The 26225-nt window shown below is 50.8% G+C and overlaps 1 protein-coding gene across 1 annotated transcript in view; it reads right to left on the reverse strand.

Moving 5' to 3' along the window:
* Positions 1 to 12918, reverse strand: part of IGFBP2 (insulin like growth factor binding protein 2) — a 29204-nt gene extending 16286 nt beyond the window's left edge. Inside the window, 1 exon segment of the mRNA NM_001314299.1 lies at positions 12496 to 12918. Coding sequence (NP_001301228.1) covers positions 12496 to 12913 — 418 coding nt within the window. The 5' untranslated portion in view covers positions 12914 to 12918.

Raw genomic sequence — 26225 nt, forward strand, 5'->3', positions numbered from 1 at the left:
GAAAACCAGCAACAAACTGCAGGCGGAAAAAAATTACACATCTTCTGTCATGAAGTTACACATCATCATTCAGGAGGAAGGACAATGCCCTCCAAGTATCCAACAGAAACTTGACTCAGTGGATGACGCGCATTCCTGGGCCAAGCACCCTTGTAATTGGACTCAGCTTCCTGCACAGCCCCGGAGCCTGAGCGTACTGGCACAAAGCCATGGGTCCATGCTTTTCCTTCCTCCCCCAAAGGAGGGAGCTTCTTGAAGACAAAAACTTGGACCTGGCTTCCATAGAGCCTTTTTTGTCTAAAAAAAAAAAAAAAAAAAGTACTTATCGTGAAAAGGGAGCAGGAAGGAAGACATATTGTGCGCTCAATTTTTTGGAAGAAAAAGGTTGTCCTTTCTTTCGTAAGACTGGAGATACCCTTCCTTCTGAGACTTCATCCACCAGAAAAGAGCCCCATTATTTCACGAAAGATTTTCTCAAGAGCCTTGGTCAAAAGGCTAAAAGAGCCACTTGTATGACATTTAAATACATCTCTACTGACTTGATTTCCTCTTGGATAATAATCAACTTTTTCAAATGCCTGTCTTGCTCCCCTTTAGGAATCAAAAAGCAAGTGTTGTTGGGGAGGGATAGATTGGGAGTTTGGGACTGACATGTACACACTGCTATATTTAAAAATAGATAATCAACAAGCACCTACTGTATAGCACAGGGAACTCTTCTCAATACTCTGGTGGGGGTGGTGGTTTAGTCGCTAAGTCGTGTCCGACTCTTGTGACCCCATGGACTATAGCCCACAATACTCTATAGTAACCTAAATGGGAAAAGAACTTGAAAAAGAACAGATACATATATATGTATAAGCAGGGCTTCCCTGGTGGTTTGGCGGTAAAGAATCTGCCTGCAATGCAGGAGACATGGGCTCAGTCCCTGGGTTGGGAAGATCGCCTGGAGGGAATGGCAACCCACTCCAGTAATCTTGCCTGGAGAATCCCATGGACACAGGAGCCTGGCGGGATCCAGTCCATAGGGTAGCAAAGAGTCACACATGACTGAAGCGACTGAGCATGCACACACATATGTATAACTGAATCACTTGGCGGTCCACCTGAAACTAACACAACATTGTTAACCAGCTATACTCCACCATAAACAATTTCAGAAAGCATGTGCTATATAGGTGGTATGACTGTATCTGCAGAGTCAGTCTCATAGCTTGTACACGTGTTTAATCAGTGTTTAAACGTTAGGAAAACGGACTGTCTGAAACACATCCCACCACTCTGGCCTAGAGCATCCTATTATATTACTTCTTCTTCTCACCTTTCTGGTCTCTCCCTCACCATCTAAGCCCCAGAGTAGCGAGAGTGGTTAGAAGAGAAAGGCAGTGAGCAAAGTAAAGCATGAGCTGGAGAGAGAAGTCACTTCCCTCAACTGAGACCCACATTCAAACAGCTGTCCCTACACTCAGCTCTGATGCCACCACACAGATCACCTCCCAGGGAGCCACAAACACTGGCTTCCACCCACTTCTCTCCTCCCACCCTCCCCTTCTGACACCTCTTCTCCATCCCCAGGCCACTCCCAGATACCCCAGGCCTGACAAACTGAACCCACGGGATGCAAAAAGAAACTCAAAACCTGCAGAGATGTCCAGGATTGCCGGCCACACTCTCAAACCAGCACAAGAAGCGTCTTGAATATAAATAAGTGTCTTTAAATAGGTCACCATGCTTTCTCTTCCTTCAACTAAAAGTTCACTAATTTTGTCTGATATAATCCTGTAGCACATCAGTTGTCTTTCTAGGTTACGCTCTCTTGGTTTAGAGGCAACAAAGGAACCAGAGATAACCAGCAGGGCCTCAGGTAAGAACCCTCCCTTCTGGGGAATGAAGGTGCCCTGGTAGAAACACACACCATAACAATGGCACCAGAGGCTGCGACTGCCCTCTGGAACATCGCCCACAACTGACTCCATTCTGGACTTTCCAAAGCAAAGGGCGGCGGTCCGGGTGAGCCACACCCTGTGGAAGTTAACTGTGCAACTCAGACTGAGACCTGAACCCACAGGCCGGGACTTGAACCCACGGACTTTCAACTTGAGATCACACACCTGGTCTCAGGACTTGATGAAGCTCAGGTTCTTGATGTCTCATCACAGAAAGAATTCAGTGAGAGACAAAGTGATAGGTAAGAAGCAGGTTTATTTAGAGAGAAACATACTCCACAGAGTGTGGTCCATCTCAGAAGGCAAGAGTGGCCTTGAAATACGGCATGCTTAGTTTTTATGGCCTGGTAATTTCAGGGGCTGGGCTTCCCTGGTGGCTCAGACGGTAAAGAATCCCCCTGCAATGGGGGAGACCTGGGTTCAATCCCTGGGTTGGGAAGATCCCCTGGAGAAGGGAATGGCTACTTCAGCATTCTTGCCTGGAGAATTCCATGGACAGAGGAGCCTGGGAGGCTACAGCCCGTGGGGGTCACAAAAAGTCAGACTGAGCAACTTTCACTTTCTTTCAATGAGTGGGAGGATTATTCCAACTATTTTGGGGAAAGGATGGGGATTTTCCAGGAATTGGACCACTGCCCACTTTTTGGCCTTTGATGATCGGCCTCAGAACTATCATGGCACTGTTGGGTGTGTCATTTAGCATGCTGATGTATTAAGATATGCTGAGGCTCAAGGTCTAATAGAAGCCAACTCATCCACCATCTTGGACTTATTTGATTATAATCAGTTTATGTCATGTCCTCGGGTTATGTCATTCTTTTAAAGTTTGTGCCCTTCCCTCCTTTCAGAAGCAGAAACACTTCCCTGAGATTCTCAAGTGCTTCTTCTGAGTTTCCAACCTGTGCTCAGTAGTTTGTGCATAGAACTTTGTTTTATCATCAAGCAATCACATGAGATTGATAATTTGTCTTCTCTCACAGGATGTGGGGCCAATGGCACAAAATCAGATAGCAACGGCAGAGCCAAAACCAGAGCCCAGGAGGTTTACCTCCACAGCTCTTAACCAACCAGAATGGCCCTCGCTCATTGGCAAGGGACCATGTAACCTCAGGGCTTGACAGAGACCATGTAACCTCAGGGCTTCCTTTCTGTTCCCTATCACTTTGTCCCTTCCCACCTCCAAAGGATCCTCTCTTGTCTTCCCAGAGAAGGAAGCCATCAGTCATAAGTGGCCCCCTACCCAACCTCAAAAACATTTAGGATCCAGTAAACCAGTCCCTCCTAAAGAACACTTGGCTCAGATGGTAACAAATGTGCCTGCAAGCAATGCAGGAGAGCCAGGTTCCATCCCTTGGTGGAGAAGATCCCCTGGAGAAGGGAATGGCAACCAACTAACAGACATGCACACATCCCTCCCCACCTTCCTTTATCTTGCCTGACACACCTCTTGCCATTGTTGCCATAGAAACCACCCAGTGCTATCAGGCAAACGCAAGGGCAGGGCCCAGGGGAATTGCCATTTTCGGTTTATCATGGCCTCAGGCGCTTTAGAAAGTAAGTTCTCCATCCACAGGCATCTTGGCACCTCTATCCAGAAGCCAAGACAATAGACCTAAAAGAAACTCCCTGGGGAGGTGCATAAAGAACATTTTTGAGAAGTTATGCCTTAATTACTACCTCCCAGGGAAAAGGAGCTTTTCCGAGCAGCAGTATATAATTCACTGCTTCTCTGCATGTGTGAGTCTGATGGGATGGAGCTCTGGAATGAGAAGCTGGAGCCCCAGACTCCATCCTGGTCTGTACTTTCCTTGGCTTTGAACCTGAATGCAGCCTTGATTTCTTCACCCGTCAAGTGGGGAGAATCCTGAGGCTAAAACAGTTGGGGGGGGGCGGTGGGGGGAACCCTACTGGCATTTAGGTGGCAGTGAACAAAGTCTAGAAAAAAAAGCAATTATGATTATTTTGCCATTTACCCTGTGAGGTAGACCCTTCGCTCTCTGCAGTCCTACAACTTGGATTACTCCCACTAGAAAGCACCGATCTCCCCAACCCCTATCAGGAGGGAACCCCTGAGCCTTCCCCCGCTCCCCGCCCCCCTCTCTTCCTGGGCTCAGTGCCCCTCCTCGAAGGGCTTCCTCGCTCCCAGAGCTCAATTCCTTGAATGAACACAGGCTGACACACCTATACCCCATTCACTAATTAGAAGCCTCCCCAGGCTCCGCTCGGGGCCAACTTAAGCAGAGCCTGTGGGCCAATTCCCCAGCCTGGCAGCTGGAGGTCTGCCAGCCCCTGCCCCCCTTTCTCCCCAACCTTCACTCCTGCCCTGCCTCCCTACAGCCAGGAAGAGACATGGGGCTGGCAGCCAGAAGGGGCCCCAAGGGCTGCCAAATGCCCCCCTCCTCCCTGCAAAAAAAAAGGGGGGACGGGGGGAAGGAAACAATTCTTGACTACAGTCGACTCTGTATTTCTTTCCGGGGGAGCCGGCTTTCTGAGCAAGGTCTCCCTCTGCGTCCTGACTGACACTCAGGAGCTGAGCCAGCCCAGATCTTCCCTGGCTTTGTTAAGGAACAGGAGTGGCCCAGGAGGGGGAGGGGAGGGGAGGGCTCAGGAGCCAAGTGGGGGAGGGGCAGACAGAGATGGTCCATTTTCCAGTAGGCGAAAAAAAAATTTCCTATGGCCCATCCACTCTATTCACAGTGGGGGTGAGGGTGAGGGAGGGGGCAGTTACTCTGGAATCTGAAAGCCAACACATTTCACTTCCCTAGACCTACCACCCCATCTGTAAGGAGAGCTTATCCTCTCCTCCCCTCCCCCACCACCAACACCAAGATGTCTAAGAAGAGCCTCCACCCCAGATTCCCTGAGAGAAATGCTGTGCTTTGTTCCTACTGGCGTGGGTTTCACCACAAGTACCTGTTGAGCCCTGAAGACTCAAGCACCCAGCTTTCTTGGCTTCCTGGGGTCTCAGCTCCATCCGAGGCTTGACACTGAATCGCTGTGTCGTGTCACTAGCCACTCAGGCCATTCAGAGGGTTTTCCGGGACCACAGTGGAATCGGACATTAGGAAGAACCCCAGCGCCCAGAAAACACGCCCCCACATTTACTGAGAACCCTTCAGTCCCCACTCCACTCAGGAGTGAGGTCAATGCTGGAGACAGCGGAGTAAGGAAACATCACTTTTTTGGACAGAACATCCGGTTTCTTTGCCAGGATCATGTTCAATGTTCTGGCACCCGAGGCTCAGACATGGGCTCTGAAAACCCATGTTCCTGGAGCGGGGAAATGGCGCCATGGAGTCTTCAATGGCTGCGTGGACAACACAACGGCTCATCCTGCACACACCCTATGTACCAAGCATGTTAGCACACGCCGCTTCTGATCCTCGTCTGCTGAAGCTGGGTCCTGGCAGGTGTCCTGTGGAGGCCATTCGTGGAGAACAGTGCTGCCCAGCCCCGAAACGTAGCCTCAAGGACTCCCCAGTCCTCTGAACGCCAGCAACTGGAGGGCTGGGTCCTAGAGTTCGGCTGGCAGATGAAGGCAGGACTCTGCTTCTGGGAACTGGGCTAAGTTCTTAATAATGTCCGACTATACCCATCCCTTTTCTGAGCAGCACCAAGTGTCCAGGGTCAAACTCTGGGGCCCCCTATGCCTCCACAGCCCCTCTACCCACATTCTGAGCACTACAGTCTCATTAGAAAAGACCCTGATGCTGGCCAAGAATGAAGGCAGGAGGAGAAGGGAACAACGGAGAATGAGATGGTGGGATGGCATCACCCACTCAAGAGACATGAGTTTGAGCAAACTCCAGGAGATGGTGAAGGACAGGGAAGCCTGGCGTGCTATAGTCCATGGAGTCTCAGAGAGTTGGACACAACTGAGCAACTGAACAACCACAAGAGTGAAGCTGCCAGAGGATGAAGGGTCAGCCCCAGACTGTAGTGCACAAGCCCTAAAGAGCACGCTTAATTCATCCATGGGCCTCCCTGATAGCTCAGTTGGTAAAGAATCCGCGTGCAATGCAGGAGACCTGGGTTCAATCCCTGGCTTGGGAAGATCCCCTGGAGAAGGGAAAGGCTACCCACCCTAGTATTCTGGCCTGGAGAATTCCATGGACTGTATAGTCCCTGGGGTTGGAAACAGCTGGACACGACTGAGCGATTTTCACTAACTCATCCATGAAACATGTAAGTCTTGGACCTCAGTCATCTGTTTACTGTCAACTGGGTTTATGCCACATGGAAAGCACAGTTTCATTACCTTTTCTCCAAACAGCCCCACTACAGTCTGCAAAAGTGTATCCGATGTGGATGCTTCCAGTGTATAGACAGAAAGGTGGAAATCAAGTGAATCATTCCAAAAAGAAACTACACCCAAGTGCTTAGGCTTTATATGTATTTTATCTTTACACACTTATATACACACATGCAGACCTAATCCTACGCAGTTGATGCTATCAATTCCTCTACGCGGTTGATGCTGTCAATTCCTCCTTTACAGATAAGGAAACGGAGGCTCAGAGAAAATATATCTCTTGCCTTGGGTGGCAAGTATGTGGTAGAAAACTGGGGTTTGAACCAAAGCCATTTCATACCAGGATGAGGCCCCGCAACGCCGGGTACAACCTGCAGAGACAAGTGGCCTGTCTGACACAGCCAGTTTGGCCTCTGTTTTAAAGGCTGGCTGACTAAGCATCAGAGAGGAGACGTTGCTTGCCAAGATTAAGGCAGCCAGGAGAACCTACTATGTGCCAGGCATTCTGCATTATCACAGCTGACCTCACACACACCCCATTTGAGAAATACAATCATCCTCATTTCATCAAAGGACAAGACTCGCATCACTCAGGTTCTCAGAGACAGGCTTGCATCGGAATGCAGGTCAATCCTCTAGCCAAGGCCAGGCTGCTTCCACCATCATCCCCTGCCCACCAGCTCCTCTCCAGAGGCCTTTGCTGGGATCCTTCTGTGACTCCTGGCTGCTGCACGCAGGCCACTTCCATTTCTGAAATCCCCAAGCTCAAGTTGTGCCCCTCAAAAGAGCTGAGGGAATGCAAATTACTGACAGTGGCCCAAGCATCACCTGCATGTGGCAGGTGTCTAGGAACAAACCTGGTTGATGGGGTCACAGGCCTTTGCTGCCAAAGGCCCCCACTCCCCTGCTTGGCCATGGAGGCAGAGGGGTTCAGAAGAAAGGAAGCCAGCTTAGTTTCTCACCTCACTACTTACCTGCTAAGGTGGCCCCTCCACTGAGCCTCCGAGTCCACACCTGTGAAATGGAGGTAAAAGGCCTCCCTCACAGGGTTGCTGTTAAGACAGGAGATGAAGCAGGCAAAGAAGTTGGTTGCAACCAGGACGGAGACAGATGGGAGGCTGCCTGCCATCTCAGTGAACTAGCCAGAGATTGCAAGGAGAAGCAGAGGGGCTCTGAACATCTGCCAACCACACCACCAGCGTCCTGGGGCATTAGAAGTATAACCTCACTGTGTCTTGGCGGTGGCAGAAGCAGCCCGAGCAGGAACCCCCTGGGAGGATAAGGCTTCCCCCCTCTACCCCCAGCCAAGCCCAGTTCCTGCACCGCCAGCTAACCGCCCTTCTCATTTAAGAATCAGGTTTGGTTCAAACATGCCAATCCCCAATTATCTATGTGGTCTCCATCTACTTCTGGATCTCTGAGGATGGCTGAGCCAATCTATTTCCCACGTCATTTTTTTTCAAGCTATGTTCTCCTGCTCAGCATCCAGCAAGGTGTTCTAGAGCCACAGGAGGAGAAGCACGGGAGAAGAGAACAGTTCACAGGCTGGAGAAAGCAGAGGTGGACAGAGAGGAGAAAGACCAAAACTAAATGCAGTCCCTGGATATGCAGTCTCCTTAAAAACAATAATAATGATGACCAAACTTTTTTTTTTTTCCGGTAGTTTTGTAGTATGTGAGGAGGACCAACAACAAAACCAAACGTGGGCCCAAGCCTGTTCATTTTCTGCTTCTCCCTCATTCCCTTTAGCACTTCCTGCCCTGCCTTGCCCTCCCCTCCTGCCCACTACCACCACCACTCCCCCTCCACCCCCCCAGCCCCCCACAATCCTGCATTTCATTAAACCAAGAATTTTTGGAACTTGCTCGTATCAAAACTAGCAATTGTGTGTCCCATATTCTATGGCAGTGAATAGCTAATCTGAGAAGCTAACCTCATCAATGGGCTAGAGAACAGAGATGCTCTCAAAGTCACCCTCAGTGTCTAACAGCTGATGACTCTAGCTGAGTAACAGCTACCCTGCAGGCATTTCTATAGGAATAATTTCCCCCAAAGAAACTATGTGCATGAAAACTTATTTTAAAGCTGAGTGCTAAGGTAAGCTAACACTGAGAAAATCTACACCTCCCTTTTCCCTGTGCCTGCCAGGAAACTCAATGATCCAATCAGTGGTTGGAAAGATCCAACTGTAAGTCTTCCACTGCATAGGAAGACACTAATGTCCACAACAGACAAGTTCTTTCCCCCTAGACTTCACCACCTATCCTAATTCAGAGGCTCCTTACCTCTGGTTTTGTTTCTCTAAGTTCTCTGACACTGTTATATAGGACTTTTTTTTTCCCTCAAAGCTCACTCGAATACCCCATCAAAGGAATAGATGGGGTCATTGTTTTTGTTTAGTCACTCAGTCATACCCAATTCTTTACAACCCCATGGACCGCAGCACGCCAGGCTTCCCTGTCCTTCGCCATCTCCCAGAATTTGCTCAAACTCACGTCCACTGAGTCAGTGATGCTATCCAATCATAGGTCATTATTTCTGCACAAAGGAAACAAGCTCAGTGAACTCTAGGCAGGAGTGGAAGGTGAGCAGGGAGCCTGCAGGCAAAGACTCCCAACACAGCCTGCCTCTGCCAGGCTGGTTCAGAACCTGGGGAATCACACCCTCCAGAGGAGCCCTGCCTCCAAGGCCATAGCGCCCAGAGCCACACCCAGCTTGATCCTGTAGTCCAGGAACTATAAGTCTCCGGTCTCCCCAGAAGAACCCAGGAGCAGCAGCCTTCTAGTCCCCCATCTTTCCTTCCAACATACTCAGGCAGAGCAGCTTAGCAGAGCTAGTTCTGGGTGTTCTGTCCAGAAGGGGGTGGGGGTGGGGGGGGCCGGAAGGTAGTGATGCTAGCAATCAGTGACAGTGGGTCCCACTCATTCCCCGAGACTATTTTACAAGTTTGAACTCAGTATGCAAATTTATGCAAGACAAGATGCAAAGCAGTGCTCTGAGCCAGAAGTCCCGTTGCTTTTCTCCCCCTTCTTTGAAGCTGCACTGAACCACTGTAAATCAGCCCTCGCCTCTGCCCCCCTTTATGCTGCCCCAGCAACTGCAGATGCAAAGCCTCCCCTGGCCCGCCCGCCGGCCCGCCGGCCCGCCTGCCCTGGGACTTTGAATGACTGCACATTTCTATAGCACCTTTATAAGTGCAGCGGGCCAGACGGCCACTTGGGCGGCTCCGCCCTTCGGCATAATCCCCGGCATTGTACGCGGCGGGGAAGGAGGCTGGGGAGATGCTGGAGGGAGCCAGTCCGGCCCGGCCGAGGACCTGAATTCTGAAAGGGCCCGGACCGGCCCAGGCCTGCTTCCTTTTCTTTCCTTAACATTTCTAGGCACTTCTGCACACTCCGCTACCGAACACACCCACACATTTCTCAGGTCCAGACTTCAGGCAGGTCTCAGGGTCCCCCTGATATTTTTCTTCCAGGCCCACCTACTCCACCCCCCCCCAACCTCCGCACCAGCCCCCCGCCTCGCCTCCGTGTGACTTCTGGGTTTCTTTGAAACCAATTGGTCCCAGCCCATCACCCCCATGGGATGCAAGCTCAGCACCCGCTGATGTGCCCAGCCCCACCCCCAGCATCCCAGCCATCCCCAGGAAGCCAGCAGCACAGCCCCTGAGTCCTGGGAACAAAGACAAAAGAGCTAACAGCAAAGCCGGAACTGCTGGGGTTTGCTGCCTCGAAATAAGGGTGTGTTTAAAATTCTCAAAAAGCAACCTGCTCACAGAGGAAGGCAGGCTGGGATGGTGGGGGGCGTTATTCTTCAGAGTGGGGGAGAAGAGATGGGTGATGGAGTGGAGGCAGTGGCGTTCAGTGCTAAGGTCTCATCTGGGCCACCCCACCCAACTCGGACCTCCGCATTCTTCACTCAGCATCCCAATTCCTGCCCCAGCCCAGGACCCTCTCCTCACAGGAGCCTCCAAACTCCCCCTCTCTCTTCCCTGCACCCCCAGCCCACCCAGCCTCCCCCCTACCCCTGCAAGCCCAGGCTTCTCCCAGCAGTGTCCCCTTCCCCCCAGCCCTCCTCACACTGCAGACACCCTGCTTTTGGCACTTCTTTCCAGGGCACCCACTCAGCTTCCACCCCACATTCCCCGCCCCCCCAACCCTTGTGTCCCCTCTTCCCAATGTGCAGCACAAGAGAAAAATGCGGAAGGCGGCTGTCTGGCCACTGGGAGCAGGCAGAGGAGGCAGCTGGGGCTAGCTGGCGGAAAGGAGTCCCACAACCAGGCAGAAAATCCTGTGACATTCTTCCCGTGAACTCAATCCATTGTCCCCGAGTTCCCCTGACGACTGCAGGGAGGAGTGCATGGGAGAATTCCCCGCATCTGGTCCCTTCCGAAGAACCCTAACCTGCCTCGGGGGTTGGGAGGCAGGAGAGTTGGTTTTTCAGGCAGAAAGTAAGAAGAAGAACGGAAAAAAAATACTAAAACGTTTAGGGAGGACGTGTACAACGGCACTTGGTTACAACAGTCAAAATCCAAAGGATTCTATGAACTTGGAGGCCTTTTGAACAAAAGTTCACCCTGCTGGGGGAGATGTTTAGTTTGTCAGAGTTCAGTTCAGAAAACCACAGTACCTCCCGGTGGACCACGGGGTGCTAGCGGGCGATGGAGGAGGGCCGCGGACGCAAGGCTGGGGGATGGGCGCCCGCGGTGAAAGGACTTCGCAGAGTCTTTTCCCTGGCATCAGCGCTTTCTAAGAGAAGCTGCAGGCAAGGGTTAACCTCCAGGCAGGCTGGGGAGGGAGGCAAGCCCCAGCCAGAAGAAAGGGACCGAGGGGTTCCTCTGGAGGAAGCCCTAACTTGCTGTGCACTCAAGGTCAAAATGCGACCGAAAAAAGATTTCAACTCTGACCCCTACTTGTCTTCTCAAGGAGAACAGGCAAAAAATAACAGCAGGCTGAAGGAACGGGGTGGGGGGTGCGCAGGGGGGAGGGGGTCAAGACCACAGAAGCTAAGAAGGGAGCAAGAATTTTTCCCTTTTTCTTTCCTTCCTTTTCTTTTTGTAAATGTCTCTTAAGTTTGAGAAACTTGGTCAGACTCGCTTGCTTTTTAAACAAGGGCAGCAGGCAGTGAACACATTTCACCACTGTCTCCAAGAGGAAAGAAAATAATTACAGCTTCCTCCAGACCACTGAAGCAGGAGGCTTTTGTAATTAAAAAAAATATATATATATATATATATCACGCAACAACAATAACAAAAAAACATGTGAGATATAGTCTGGTTGTGTCCAAAAAAAAAAAAAAAAACACAAAAACTTGTGGGCGGGGGGCGGGGGCCTAGAGCTCCTTACAAAGGATCTCGGAGTCCCCATTCTATGGGACAGGAAGAGCTCCGTCAATTAGGATGGGACGGCGGGGGGCGACACCTCGCTCCGGTAAGGGTAGTTGCGTCCCGGCTGGGGCATCCTCCCGCCCGGACGCCCGGGGGCCCAGATGCTAAAATGAGCGGCAAGACTGCTCGCGCCCCAGACTGCATGCAGCCGGCGACCTGGCTTGAGTTTCAGTGACTCAACGATTGGGGTCTCCTTTTCGCCTCCCAAATGCTCCTCTTTTATCATTCCACCCAACACAAAAGCGAGCGCCTTCTTCGTCCTCTGTAAAATAGCAGCGTTCCGTTTTTTTATTAAACTCCTAAGCAGCCCACCCTACAAAAAGTATGCACAAGTCTTTTCTTCTCACCTCACAATCCCAGAAGGAAGGGACCTCAATGCGCCCCCTTCTCACTAGAGGTCCCTGGTGTCACCGGTACCCGCCAGCCTCCGCCCCCGCATCCCCCACCCCCACCCTGGGCAGCGTCCTCCACCAGGACCTCTCCGGGAACCTTCGGCCGGCGACCACCAGCTCAAGTGGTGCCCCATATAAGCCTCAAGCTCCTACCCCCACCGATCTGACCAGCACCCTCCTCCCGGGCAAATCCCCCCTCCAAAACATAAGTCGAGTACCTTCCATCAGGAAAGCCTCTGGTAATAGGGATGCCTTCTCTCTCCGTATTATTCCCCACTGAATTAGCAGCCGGGGATCTCCAACTCCAGTCCCTCTCCCCGGACCTGACTTTCGGGTCTGCCGCCCTCCCAACAACCCCCCAACCCCCACCCAGAGCCGGCCCAGGACCCTGCTCTTCATCCGTTAAAACGGTCTCTGAGGTCCCGCCGCACACTCCTTCCCTCCAGAAGGGCCGCTAGCCGGGCTCCCCCCTGCCCACTAAGTTTCTCCCAACTAGTTGTCCCAGCCCCGCGTTACCTGCAACCTGCTCGGGGCTGGCGCTGTACTCGGCATCGCCGTGCTTCTCGCAAGTGCCCTCGCCGTGGACCAGCGCCCTCAGGGGCAGCTCGGAGCCCGGGTTGGGATAGCAGCGCAGCCCCTGGCCGCAGCGCGGGGTGTACACGCCGCACCGCTCGCCCTCCAGCCGGGCGCACACGGAGCAGCAGCCGCAGCCCGGCTCGCGGACCAGCTCGCAGGGCACGCGGGCGTCGCCGGCCGGCCCGGCCGCGGCGCCGGGCGGGGGCTTGCAGGCGGCCAGGCTCTCGGGCGTGCAGGGCGGGCAGCGGAACAGCACCTCGGCGCGCGCCCCGCAGTCGCCGCCGCCCGCGCCCAGCAGCAGCAGCAGCAGCAGCGGCGGCAGCAGCAGCAGCGCGGGGCCGCCCAGTCTCGGCTGCATGTTGGCGGCGGTGAGCGCGACGGCGGCGAGCGAGCGGGCAGGTGGCACGGCCCTGCGAGCGCGGGAGCCGCCTCCTCCGCTTCTTTCTCCACCCCCGCCGCCGCAGCCGGGTCCTAAAGGGCCCTGCTTCTCCCCGCCCCCTTGCCTTCTCCCCTCCTCCTTTTGGAGACCACCCCCTTCCCCCCGACACTCCCGCGCGCGGGCCTCTGCGTGCGCGCACGCCCACTCGCCCATCCCCACCTCCTCACAGGCAACGTGGGTCCTCTATACCCTCTGGCCTCCGTCCCTTCACGCACTTCCACCCCGGGCTCCCTGACTCCAGGAAAAAGAATAACTTGGGGGTTTGGGTTAAGATCGATGCGGGAGTGGGCAGGAGTGGGTGCTTTTGTCTCCTGTTTTCAGTTTAATTCGGAAGGACTTTGTGCGCTTCCCATGTGGCCGGCGCTGGGCTCACTGCTGGAGGGAATGCAGAGGACGTCAGGCATGACCTTCAAGTAGATTTCGGTCTACTCCCAGCAGTTCCCTCCATCCTCGAGGTTTCCCCCACTGCTGACGTGCTGCTTGGGACAGTGACTTAGGAGTCAGGAGTCTGTTCACGTCCTCTAGATCAGCCTACCCCCCCGAACTGCCCCTCTTAGGGACCATTGCAATTTCCCAACCCTGCAGGCATCTGGTAACGTGTAAGTACCTGAAATGCAATTTCTGGACACTAAGGAATCTCCCCTCTTCCGGGCTTACTCGGCTCCACACCCCCTCCCTCCGCAAAGAATCCCTTGGGTACCTGCCCCACCGCACCCACTCCAGGTCTGGAGGCATTTGCCGCAGGACAGAACACCTTGCTTCAGGGGTCTTAGGTCAGATCAGTTTTCTAGGTGTGGGAGAATGCCCTGCGGTAAGGTCATTTAGAGCTCACTCGAATAAATGCAGGTGAACAATGGCCTCCCTTCATCTTTCAGCTTGATTTACTGATTCATCCATCCAAGCTGTCCCCAACTCAGAAATTCCAGACTGGACCCCACTTTAATTATCACACATCTCTTGTGACCCTAACAAAGATTCTTGTCAGATTCTCTTGGTAGGGATAGGACCATTGAACTGCCTCCAGCCTGGGTCTAATTTCTCAATACCTCCATGCCACCCACCTGGCCTTGAAAGTTAGCACCATGCCCCAGGAAGGCAAGTGCTTGATCTTAAGGAACCAACAATGTTATGGGGGTGAGTTTGGTGAGATGAACAAATAACTGGTTGTCAGAGGCTTTGAGGAGGAGAAATGTTTAAATGGCAAGGTGATGGGGATTGCAGGGGTGGATCAGAATTTAAATTGAAGCTTGGAATTCTACCAGGGGACATACAGGCATAGCAAGGGCATCTTGAGCAGTGGGACCAGCTAAAGCAAGGACCTGGAAATAGGAAAGCAAGGATGGAGAAAGGAAGGCTTGGAGGCAGGGGGAGGACTGGCAGGAAATCCAGTTGGCTTGGGTGGAGGTTTGGCTTCATATAATGGGCAGGGAGGTGCAGCATCCGTGTTTGGGCAGAGGAGTGAAAGAGACAGAGCTGGACTTCTGGAAATCACAGTGCAGATCTGATGGAACTCAGAAGAGACAGGCATGGGAAGCTGCTGGTCACTCTTTGGTGTGCCCTGGCGTCCTGTGCCAACCTTGTAGCATTTGTTTCTATTGGTCTCAACCATTAGAGTCTGAGCATCTTCAGAGTAGACACACTCTGGCATGATGCTGTCCAATAAAAATCTATTGTAAACCACAAACGTGAACCACATGTGCAATTTTCAATTTTCTAGTAGTCATGTTAAAATATAGTAAAAAGAAATAGATGAAACCCATTTTAGTATATACTTTATTAGTTTCTTCAAAATATCATTTCAAGGTGTAGTCTATATTAAAAATTATTAGAGATTTAACACTTCTTTTTTCATACTAAATCCTCAAACCCTGAGGTGTATCTTATGCTTATGTGTCTGTGTGTGCTCAATTGTGTCCGACTCTTGGCAACCCAAGACTGTATACTTGGGCTACAGCTACGAGGACTGCAGCCTGCCAGGCTCCCCTGTCCGTGGGATTTCCCAGGCAAGAATACTTGAATGGATTGCCATTCCCTTCTCTAGGGGATCTTCTCGGGTTGAGGGATCGAATCCACATCTCTTGCATTGCAGGCAGATTCATTACCACTAAGCCACCTGGGAAGTGCCAGTTTTATGCTTATAGCACATTTCAATTTGAACTAGCCAAAATTCAATACTTTCTAGCCATATGTGGCAAGTAGCTGCCAGATTGGACAGGAAACAGGTCTAAAATATCGTGCCTGGCACTTTGTAGGCACTCAGTAAATGTACTGACTGAATGAAAAGTGTGGTTTCTGGAAATACTCCTCTCAGGGCCTTGATAATCAGTTGCCATTGCAGTGACCAGTAGCTAGAGATGAAAGGTAAGGCTCAGTCATGATGCTGTTGAGAGGATAGGAGAGACATTAATTCATTCATTCAGCTCCTCACTTATCTTTTGAGACGCATTCTTCTTCCATCTCCTTTAAAGTTCTTGCTCTCTTAGCCGAGAACCGTGGAGATGAGCGGGCAATGTAAGGCTAATTTGACACATGCCAAGTGCTCAGCAAAAGTTTTCTTTCTGATGAGTCTGAAGATCCTCCACCGGTTCCCTTTGTTCCCTGATTAAGGGTAATCCTCCTCTCTGTGTATGCACATTCACTCGCTACCAGCAGCCCCATCTTTTTGAAGTCCTTTCCTAACCACCCTGAAGTCCACAGTCCTACTCCAGAAAGACCAGCTTCTGCTGAGGCTTCAATCACAGAACATCCTCAGTGGACTGAAGTCTCAGGAAGAGGAGCAAGGGCTTGACCAAGACCCCACGCAGGTTACTAGCTGGCCTGGGACTCCCCCGTTTTGTTCACCACTGCAGTCCCAGGGCCTGGAACGGCGCCTGCTACGCACAGAGTGAATAAATCCTGAGTGAACCCAGGTACTCAGCTCCTAGCCCCCTAGAGCATATCTACCTTTCCATTTCTCATGAGTTCCTCTGTGATGTCCTTAGGCCTGTCCTGAGAGCCTGTCTGTGCTAAGGATGAGGCAGTAAGGACTCCCTGAGAGATGGGGACAGGCTGCAACTGGTTTACTCCCCTCCCCCTAATCCCTGCCTTTTTTCCATTTGAAAAGTGCTTCACAAACCCCACCCTCACAAGGTTTACCGTAACTAAGTACCACCTGTACTATTATTTACATAATATTTTCTTAATGAAAGTCAATCCCCCTTTTTTTTTCCTTTTTACTTAAAGCTGTTTTTAATGCAACTTTGTATCACTACCATAAATGGAAAAGCAGTATTGATGGATGGCCATATATAGATAGCAACCATAAAAATAGACACAATGCCAACAAAACAATGTTACTCAGTTCAAGTTGCATACCTCTTGCTTACTGCAGCCTCTGGTTAACAAAAGATGAGCCGAGTCTAAAGAGCAGCAGTAAAGGCAAGCCTGACCCAAGCTGAAATTTTTCTCCATTAAGTCATCGGAAGGAGAGGAATATTTTTAAAAACATTTTATTAAAATGTAACATACATGCAAAAAAGTACAGGTATCATAAACTTGAGGAAGGTTTGAGGAATCCCATATAACCAGATGAAGGGCATTGACAGCACGCAGAAGACCCCTGCCTGCTGCCTTCTAGTGGTTACGGCCCCACCAAGGGAAACCCATTATCCTGACCTCTACTAGCGTGGATGAGTTTTGCCCATTTTTACAGTTCATATAAATGAAAACATACAACATATAGTCCTTTTGTCTCTGACTTCCCCTGCTCAGCCCTACACTCATGTGATTTGTCCATAATCTTACATGTACTTGTTCATCCCTTCTCCTGTTAGGCACACATCTTTGTGGCCTCCCTACCTGGATGTGCAATTTCTGGATCATGAAGTGTACCAATGCTCAGCTCTAGGAGATCTAGCCAGAAAGTCCTGCCAAATAAATGTATGACTCTAACTTCCTATCAACAGTTTCATGAGGGTTCCACTTTCTCCCCACCCTTACCAACACTTGACATTTTCCATCATTTCTCAATGTATCCGTTCAGATAATTGTATCTGATTATGGTTTTATTTTGGAGTTCCCTGATGACTGAAGAAGCTGACCACCTTTCTAATGATAGAAAAGGAGGAATTTTCAAAGGGAATTGTGTCATATAATGTGATGTAATGTCATGTCCATGTATCATGATTATACATCTTGAGTAGCACCTAAAATCATCTTGCATGTAGGAGTTGCCACCTTTTTTATTATGGAGGTTTCAATTGTAGTTGTTTCAAGAGGAAGGGAAAAGAGAAAGGTTAAGACTATTGCTTGAGCAGAGGAAGTGTCCTCTACTCTCTATCCATCCAGTGAACCAGTGAAGTTGCTCAGCCATGTCTGACTCTTTGCAATCCCATGGACTGTAGCCCACCAGGCTCCTCCATCCACAGAATTTTCCAGGCAAGAATACTGGAGTGGGTTGCCATTTTCTTCTCCAGGGGATCTTCCCGACCCAGGGATCAAACCAGGTCTCCTGCATTGCAGGCAGATGCTTTACCCTCTGAGCCTCCAGGGAAGCCCTTACTCCGGACCAGCACTATCCACCTCCTCTTTGATGCATCCTGAAACAAAATAAACAGGCAAGAGGACCTTCTGATCCAGTGGTTGGAAACCCCAATAACCAATATGAAAACTGAAGAATGTGCTCTCAGAGGCAAGGCTGCATGCTTTGTGAGGGTTTCCCAAATGAGCATCGGGTACCAGGGCAACAATGTGATCAGATCACCATCATCATCTTTCTCTTCAGAACGTCTTTGCCACATACCTCTCCCCAGGTGCTGGCTTGGGCTTTTGTGCAACCCTTTCTCTTAGAAGTTACTGAATCGAGTTGGATGGCTCTAAAGTGACCAAAAGGAGAGGACACAAAGGGAAAGAATCGGATGACAATGTGAGCACCGGAGGCTGGCGGAAGAGTTCAGAGAAGGCGCTGCAGCCGGACTGTCTGGATTCATGTCCAACTCCTCCCCTCCCTGGCTCCGTCATTTGGGACAAGTTTACTTCCCTTCTCTGAGCCTCAGTTTCCTCATCTGTCATAAGGAGGTGATAATAACAGTACCCATTTGAGAGAGTTGCTGCAAGGAGTGAATGAAATGATCAAAGTGAGTCCTTCACACTCTACCTGGCACACAGCCCTCAACAACAGACAGCTGTGCTGCTATTATTACCTGATGCTTGGGAGCCTGAGAGTTCCTCAGTGTGGGGTCAGGAAAGTCTCACATCCCTTCCTCTAACACAGCTGGTAAGATGTCTGCAGAGGGAGGAATCGAGCTTGACGGGAAGGGGGAGTGGCTCCCTAGGCTCTAGTGAGGTAGGGCGGGGATAACTGCATGCCCTGAAGAGTGACAAGGAAGAGAAGACCTCAGAGCATAGATGCCGCAGAGGCCTGGCAGAGGCGCAGATTCAGAGCCTTCTCCCTCCCGTAAGCAGAAGGTCCAGCGGACCCACACAGCCAACGCGACAGGCAGGGAAGTGCCCTGATGACAGGGAGAAAAGAGCTAGGAGCAGTAATTCCACGCAAATACCTCCACAAGTATTGCTTCATTTCTCATAAATGTCAGCAGAGGCCCGGAGAGGTTAAGTGACCTATCTGTGGTCACCCAAATAGTATTACCTTTCTACAGTCCCAGAGAGGCAAGGAAACCAGCACTCAGTTCAAAGTCAGCTGCTGACTTCAAGGTGTATGACCCTAGTCATCCCGCCTGCACCTCACGGCCCCCATTGCCTTTGTCCTGGTCTGGTTATTTCTCACTGTGGACCCATCATCCCAAAGCTTAAGTCTTAAAACAAACATGTGTATCATCAGTCATGGTTCTATGGACTGGTCAGGCTCTGCTGGGTCATCGTCACATGGGTTCCTCCATGTGGCTATAGTAGATGGAGTCTGGGACCTGGGTCAGCCTAACTAAGCTTAGCATTCAAGAGCACTGTCCTGGCCAGTAGTTGAGCCAGGTGATTAAATGAATCAATGCTTTTCCTTGCACTGGGTTCTCTACCTCCCAGCCTCCAGGGCTCACAGTCTTACACCTAGCACAGCAAAGTTCCACATGGTAGAAAAGAGGTGCTACCCATTAAACAAGTCACATATTTTCCCTCCTTTTTTGGGAGGTTGTTGAGGTCAACGTGTCGTGGAAATTCCTGATGGGTTTGGGACCTTGATTCAGTTCAGTTCAGTCGCTCGGTCGTGTCTGACTCATTGCAGCCCCAAAGTCTGCAGCATACCAGGCCTCCCTGTCCATCACCAACTCCCGGAGTACCCATTGCCTGTGAAAGAGAGGCGTTGAGCAGAGCATCCCCCAGCCTGCATATCAGGGTCCAGAGGACATTTTTAGTTTTAAAAAATCAACCAAACAAAAAATAACCCTTCGGTAAGTATTTTAGTATTAAGTGTTTCATTTATTAGAACAGATGATGGCTAGAATTCACCCAGGGACAACAGGATGCTGACCTCTACACTAGGGCCTCCTTGATGCTAGCCAGCAGGTTTCAAAGATGCTCAAACCCAGGAGATAATATAGACCCTGGAGTGCTACTCCTCAGTCTGCATCCAACTGACCGCCCATTAGAAAGTACCTACATGCAACCACAAGGGAGCAACAGGATGCCTGTTGAAAAGACCAGCTTTGTCCCCTCTCCAGGGATCCTCGTTCCTTCCCAGAATCCCACAGTGAGCTGTCTAGATCCCCAGTGTCACCAGAAAACGATCTCAATCCGGCATCTGGCCAGGCCCAGGGAGACCCCCACTCTTACCCCCACCAGCCGACCCCAGTCATATAAGACAAGATTCAGAGTTCAATAGGATGCTCCCTGAGACTTCCCGGAGGAGGAAGGCAGGACAAGCAGCACCAGGAGGCAAGGCAGATGCCATGGACCCAAGCAAGAGAGCACTGGCTTCCCTGAAAAGGTTTTGAGCAGGGTGCAGCATCTGTGAAAAATTCAAGCAGGGCCACTGCTCCCATTAGATGGGCCTGCCCCCCTCCTCCAGGCTGCAGCTTTTCTTTCGAGGAACAAGACTACATCTGTTTGGCGATACTCTATCTGGAATCGTTAAATAAACCTTTCAGGCCCTGGCAAACAACAGCCCATCTTATTCCGATGGGGGAGCTCCTGAAACGCACCAGACTTACTAATCCTAAATCTGTCTGCACGCACCCCCCTCAACTCCCCTCCGGGCAGGTCCGCACCGCCCCCACTCCCAGCCCTCCACTGGGGGAAAGGCTGCTCACCCTCGCCACCTTTGGCCCCTCTCGATGGGAACAGATTCTTGGCTTTGAGTTTACTTTTAGTATTGTCTACTTGGGTTTTTTTTTACTCCCTCCCCCACTCTTCCCAGGGGGTCTCTCTCCCTCACTGACTTGTTCAGTGGATCACAGTCACACAATACTGTCTGAGCAAACTTGCTCAGGGCCCCACAATTATCTCTTCTTCCCATTACCCCCACCCTCACCCCCTTGGGGCCACTGAGAAGCAGGCAAAGCTAAACAAATAAAGGATGGGAGGAGGGATGCAGCCAGCTTTTCCAAGGCCCTGGCCATGTGGAATTGCAGACTCACAGGCTCAGTTCAGCTTGCCTTCTGCTCCCCAAGGGCACCAGCAGTACACACACACACACACACATACACACCCTGAGCCCCTCCTACAGCTGAAACCCAAGTCCACCACAAAAGCCTGTTGCAATGCAGGCTGAGGGATCTGTGTGTCCAGCTGTGCACACAGACCTCTGCACACACACCCCCTTCCCCCTACCTCCAGTTGTCTCTGGCTTCCTACACGGTGGCACACACTTCATCACCCTGACTCCCCTTTCCAGGAAATCTGTTGCCTCCTCTGAGAGTCAGGGAAGGCGTGAAGTTGCCGTGGGCACGTTTGGGCTCTTACATAGTTGCTGCCGGATGCTGGTGACACATGGGTTTGAATGTGCCCTTCTGCCCCCTCCCCCCTTCCCCTTTCCCACCCGGGAAAGGACTGCATGGGGACACGCTAGGATCCCACACGCACTCCTCTGCTCTGCAATTAAAGCCCAGCTTCGCCCCTCCAATCAGAAGCCCGCTGGTGAGAGGGCCACTGCTCAGCGGAGGTTGAGGGGGAAGGGAGGGAGATTTGAGCAGGGGAGGAAATGATGAAATCAGCCAGCCGGTCTGGAAGCTCAGTCACTGAGGGGGTTGGAGGTAGCAAAGAGTCATCCCCTTGGGGAAGAAGAGGACCCCCCCAATTTAGAGACTCTAAACAGGCCGGTGTGAGGATGAGGGAAGTTTCCTGGGAGGCAGGAGGTGGGGCGGGGGGAGCAGTGAAGACTCTCTTCTAATAGCATTCTTGCTTCACTCCTTGTAGAGCACCCTGGGTGGGGCGGTGAGGCCAACCCCCCGCCCATGGTGCCGAGCACCTGAACCCTGGCGTTCAGGAGTGGAGCTCTGTGGCAGCTAGTCTAAGATCCGAGTTTATGTTACTTCGTGTTTTTGCGTTTCCCACCCATCTCCCCATGCACTGTGAGTGTACACACCTCTTCTGCCTGGCTTTGCCCGCAGTAGATGGAGATTATCCCCCCCTGCCTAGGTGCTGACACGTGGGCAGGCTCAGAGAGTCCTCTTTGCACACATGGAAGAGCTGCGGCTTGAGGAAACCGAGCTCCTCCTGGTTCAAGGTCAGGGGGCCAATCTGCAGTTTCACTCCCAATGGCCGCTCCATCTGGCACTCCTGTCTCCTTATCTTGGCTGTGGGCAGGCCATCAACTGCAATGACCAGGCCGTTGCGGACAGAGCAAATGCCTAGCAATGTTTCCCAAATATCAGTCCTGTGGAGACCTAGCTTTGAGTGACTTCAATTATTTCTTTAATATTTACCTTTAAATCAACTCACATATTTTATAATAAAACACTGCAGTAGTAATATTTCTGAAAACAAGTTTCATATATTATGTTTCCTTTGCACATGAAAAAAAAAAAGCATAACTTAAAAGATGTTCTTCGAAATACACCTAAAATTACCTTGTGTACCATACTCTGGTACACAGTATAGAAGGTATTTTAACCTTTGGGCCAGGTGAAGTATTTCAAGCAAGTCTCTGAGGTCAGTCCTCTCATCCATAAAATGGGAATGAAAATAATTTACTCTGCCTTCCTGAGGGTGTCAATACCCCACAAAGGACAGTGGGGGCTATCAAGTAGAAAGTTATCAAGTAGAAAGGGGATTTTTAACAGAAACCGTAGCCAGGAGACTGTCCCAAAATTTAATAAGCATGGGAATTGTGAAAAGTATAAGTTGCTAAAAGGGGAAGGAGTAGAGAATGCTGTACATACTCAAAAGAACAGGAGCCCTGCACAGATCCTGCGAAGGAGCTCTAACAGAAATAGTAGAGAAATGTACAGGCTATTAAAAGAAACAATACACTCCCACATGAAAAACACAAATAAAAGAGCCTATAGAGATTTCTGACCCCAGTTAGAGTCTCTTGAGCCACGAATGTGAAGCGAGGGGATGATGAGGCATTGGGTGACTCAGGGGGAGCACCACAGCCTAAACAGTGGCCTGGGAAGCCTTCCTGGAGGTGGTGTCACCCTTCCCCACATCTCAACTCCAAAACCCCCTTGGGCTTGTGTCGTGGACAGCAGGTGCGTGTTGGAATCGACTTTTCTGGAGGCTGGTAGCGGTTGGCAGGACATCGGGGCTGCTAAAGGCAGCAATGCTGTGTTTCTGGGGTGTCACCCGGCGCTCAGCACCCTCTGCTGCTTCTCCACAGCCCCCCACGCACCCCCTCACCCACAGCCTCCTGAGTGCATGTTCTTCCCACTGGAAATCTTTCTGATTGCTGCCTCCAGGGAAACTTGTCTTCCTCATTTTCCGTAGTGTTTCTCTCTCTTCTGTGCAACTGTCAGAGTGCAACTATTTCTATCTCCTCTGCTGTTGCTTCTCTCTGCTACTCTGTAGCTTATCTTGGTCTTTTTCTCTGTGTTCTCTGCCTCCTTTCTCCATCCTGGTTATCTTCTTTAATGATATCCTTTTCATATCCTTTTCATCCCACGCTGACCCCCAACTCGAGGCCTCTTTCTATATCCCATCCTTTCATTCTGTAGAGAAGAGTCCCAGGGACTCTGCTCTATTGTAATGATTATCAGTGGCTATGGGACTCTAAGGTATTGTCCTCTGGGATCTGGGCAGAAAGGAAGGTTTAGAGTCACAGTGAATACTCTAACACCATTACACACAACACACAAAACACACACACAGTGCGGCATTGGGCATTTTGCCAATACTTTCCAAATTGTGCCTCCTGCCCACGGTCAGAATGAAGAATCGATAGTTATTTCCATCCACATCTTTACGAAATAGCTACAACCCAGAAGCTCAGCCAAATGACCTCAGTTTCTGCTTTTGGTCCAGAATCCTGATCTCTGGACCCTCAGTGTGTAAAGGGGCATTTGAGTTGTAACACTAAGGACTTCATAGCTTGAAACAACCAGGACAAACCCACATACTTTAGAGGCGGCTCTGTGGGGTCCCAGTGCCAATTCTGCCCAGGATGACTTTATACGTCACCAAACAGCTTGGAGCCTCAGTTTAACCATCTGCCAAACAGGCGAAAGAACATGTAGCTCAAGGGCTTCTGTAAGGATTGAGTGGAATCATCCATGACAGCCTCTGGCAGGATGTCTATTTCAAAAATCATGTTCAACCTACTGTCTGCTCAACCCAAGGGGGTTCTTACTGTGAGGATCTTGCTTCTTAGAACAGTCGTTCCCTGTCTGTGAAAACTTTGGTCCAGGACATGAGGTGCCTGGTATCGTTCGAGGCCACCTGTCGGCACCTGAGCCTCATCCCAGCTTCCCTCCAGGCTGGAGTGATGCTGAAGGCTCCACCCCCTGGCACTACCCTCTCTGGAGACCTTCACCTTGTAAGTGTGCCACCTGCTGCTGCCTGTCCGCTCTGCTTGGTCCTAGCCATCTGGAACAGGTCCTTCTCTCTGGGGAAAATATTATTGTTTTTTTGGCCACTTGTTTGATCCTCCAAAGTCAATATTTGTGGAGATAAGCACCGTGTCCTGTAGCAGTGCAGTTGTTTATGATTCTGTCCACATCCCATTTGATTCCAGTTCCTTCTGGGCCGCAGTGGGAGGTAAGGGCACATTTCAACCACAGTGGGTCCCATTACTCACCCAAACTGTCTCATCCAATGAGGAGAAAGGGCTGGGTTCAGTCTTGTCCAGATCCTGGACGTGTGCTCCTAGCCTGCCCTGACAGAAGCTGGACAGGAATTTAATGTGACCTTCCAGGAATCGAACCGGAGTCTCTTGTGTCTCCTGCATTGCAGGAGGCTTCTTTACCTGCTGAGCCATGGAGGAAGTTCTCCAGGAAGCTGGCAGTCTGGACTCCTATGCGTCCAGGCCTTCCCTGTTAACACATCCCAGGCCTACCCCAACCTCCTCCACTAGATGATGAGGTCCCAGACTGGTCCTTTCTATAAAAATGAGATTTTCTGTTTCCACTTCACATAAAAATGCCTGGTGAGATTTTTCCACCCAGACTGGAGAGCTTATTTCAAAGGATTTGACTTAAAATATAGGTTGTGAGGGATATGCAAAATTCCCTTTGAAGTGGCCTGCAGGGAAGGGCATTCCCCAGAGAGTGGGGTGGGCAGCCATTCTCTTCTGCAGCTACACAAGAGATGCCATGGCAGGCAGGGATGACATCCGATTTAGGACAGACGCACTACGTATATTAAGCCGTTGAGAGCAGAGAAAGCAAGTGTGGTTTCAAGTGAAGCCCCAGAGTAATAGGCATGAGGACATGCAAGGTTGCAACCGAGCTGTTTCTTAGGTGGGCAACTCTGTATAATTCTAAGGGAATAGAAGCAGGAATTATGAATTAACCATGATCAGTGGCTTTCTGGGGGGCTTCCCAGGTGGTACTAGTGGTAAAGAACTTGCCTGCCAGTGCAGAAGATATAAGAGATGCCAGTTCAATCCCTGGGTCAGGAAGACCCCCTGGAGGAGGACCTGCAAGCCACTCCAGTATTCTCACCTGGAGAATCCCATGAACAGGGGAGCCTGGTGGGCTACAGTCCATGGGGTCGCAGAGTCAGACACGACTAAAGCAACTCAGCACACATGCACACAATGGCTTTCTGGAGAGACACCAGGGAGGCTAGCTAGTGAATAATAGTAGTAACAACAGCAACAGGAGAGAAGGAAGAATAGGAAAGGGAAAGGAGAAAGAAGGAGGGAGAAAGGAGGTGGAGAGGAGGCGGAGAAGGGGGAGGGGGAGGGGGAGAGGGGTAGAGGGGTGGGGGAGGGGGAGGGGGAGGGGGAAGGAAAGAGGGCAGTGGAATAGCTGAGTGGTCTGCTCTGTACCAGTCTCTTAGCAAAAAGACTTGCAAAAATAACCTCACTGAGTTACTTAATTCTCAGAACAAACCCACAAAGCAGTTCTTATCATCCCCATTTTTCAGATAAGGAAAGTGATACCCTGAGAGGTTAAAGTGACCTGTCCAAGGCATACAGCTCGCAGAAAGCAGGCGCCAAATGAGATTTGGCTAGATCAAGCAAACTCCCAAAGATTCGTTTTTGCAGAACTCATCATTCTGTACTGAAGACAGGCCCTTATTATCTTGTGTTAGTCATTTCCTTGATTATTCTTCTTTCTCCCTTTGAGACAATGGGATCCTTTGAATCCTTGGCCTGAGCCCATGCTAGGCTCCAGGACAAATTATTCAAATGAGTCAAGATGACCCATGCCTGTCTTAGCCACCCATGGATCTGAGATTGCCATAACCCTCCCTGAAGCACCTGGAAAGTTTGGAGACCTTCAGGAATTTGGGGCAACTGCTATGCACCAGGAACGGTTTTCTTTGTTTGGGATAAATCGGTGACCAAAGCGGACAATGCTCCCTTTCCTGGTGGAACTTATGTGGGAGGAGGGCAGGGGACACAGAGGCGGTAGGGAGAACAGGAATGACTGGCAGACATGGAAGGGGGTTTCTCCTCATGGGCTTCCTTTTAAGAAAGCTCGACCCAGCTCCAGTCTGCTCTCCATGCTGCAGCCAGAGAGGATTCTGTTCCAAACTCAGCTATGAGCAACTCAAATTCCTGTTCAAAAAGCAGTCTTCCTTTGCTCTTAGGATGAAGACCCAAAGCCTCAGATCTGCCATCAATGGCCTAGGTGGGGTCCCCATCCATCTTGAGTCTCACTGCACACCGAACACCTCCCTTTTCTAACTGGTGCTTCCA

This window comes from Capra hircus, chromosome 2 (genome assembly GCF_001704415.2).
Source record: "Capra hircus breed San Clemente chromosome 2, ASM170441v1, whole genome shotgun sequence".
Taxonomy (NCBI): Eukaryota; Metazoa; Chordata; class Mammalia; order Artiodactyla; family Bovidae; genus Capra; species Capra hircus.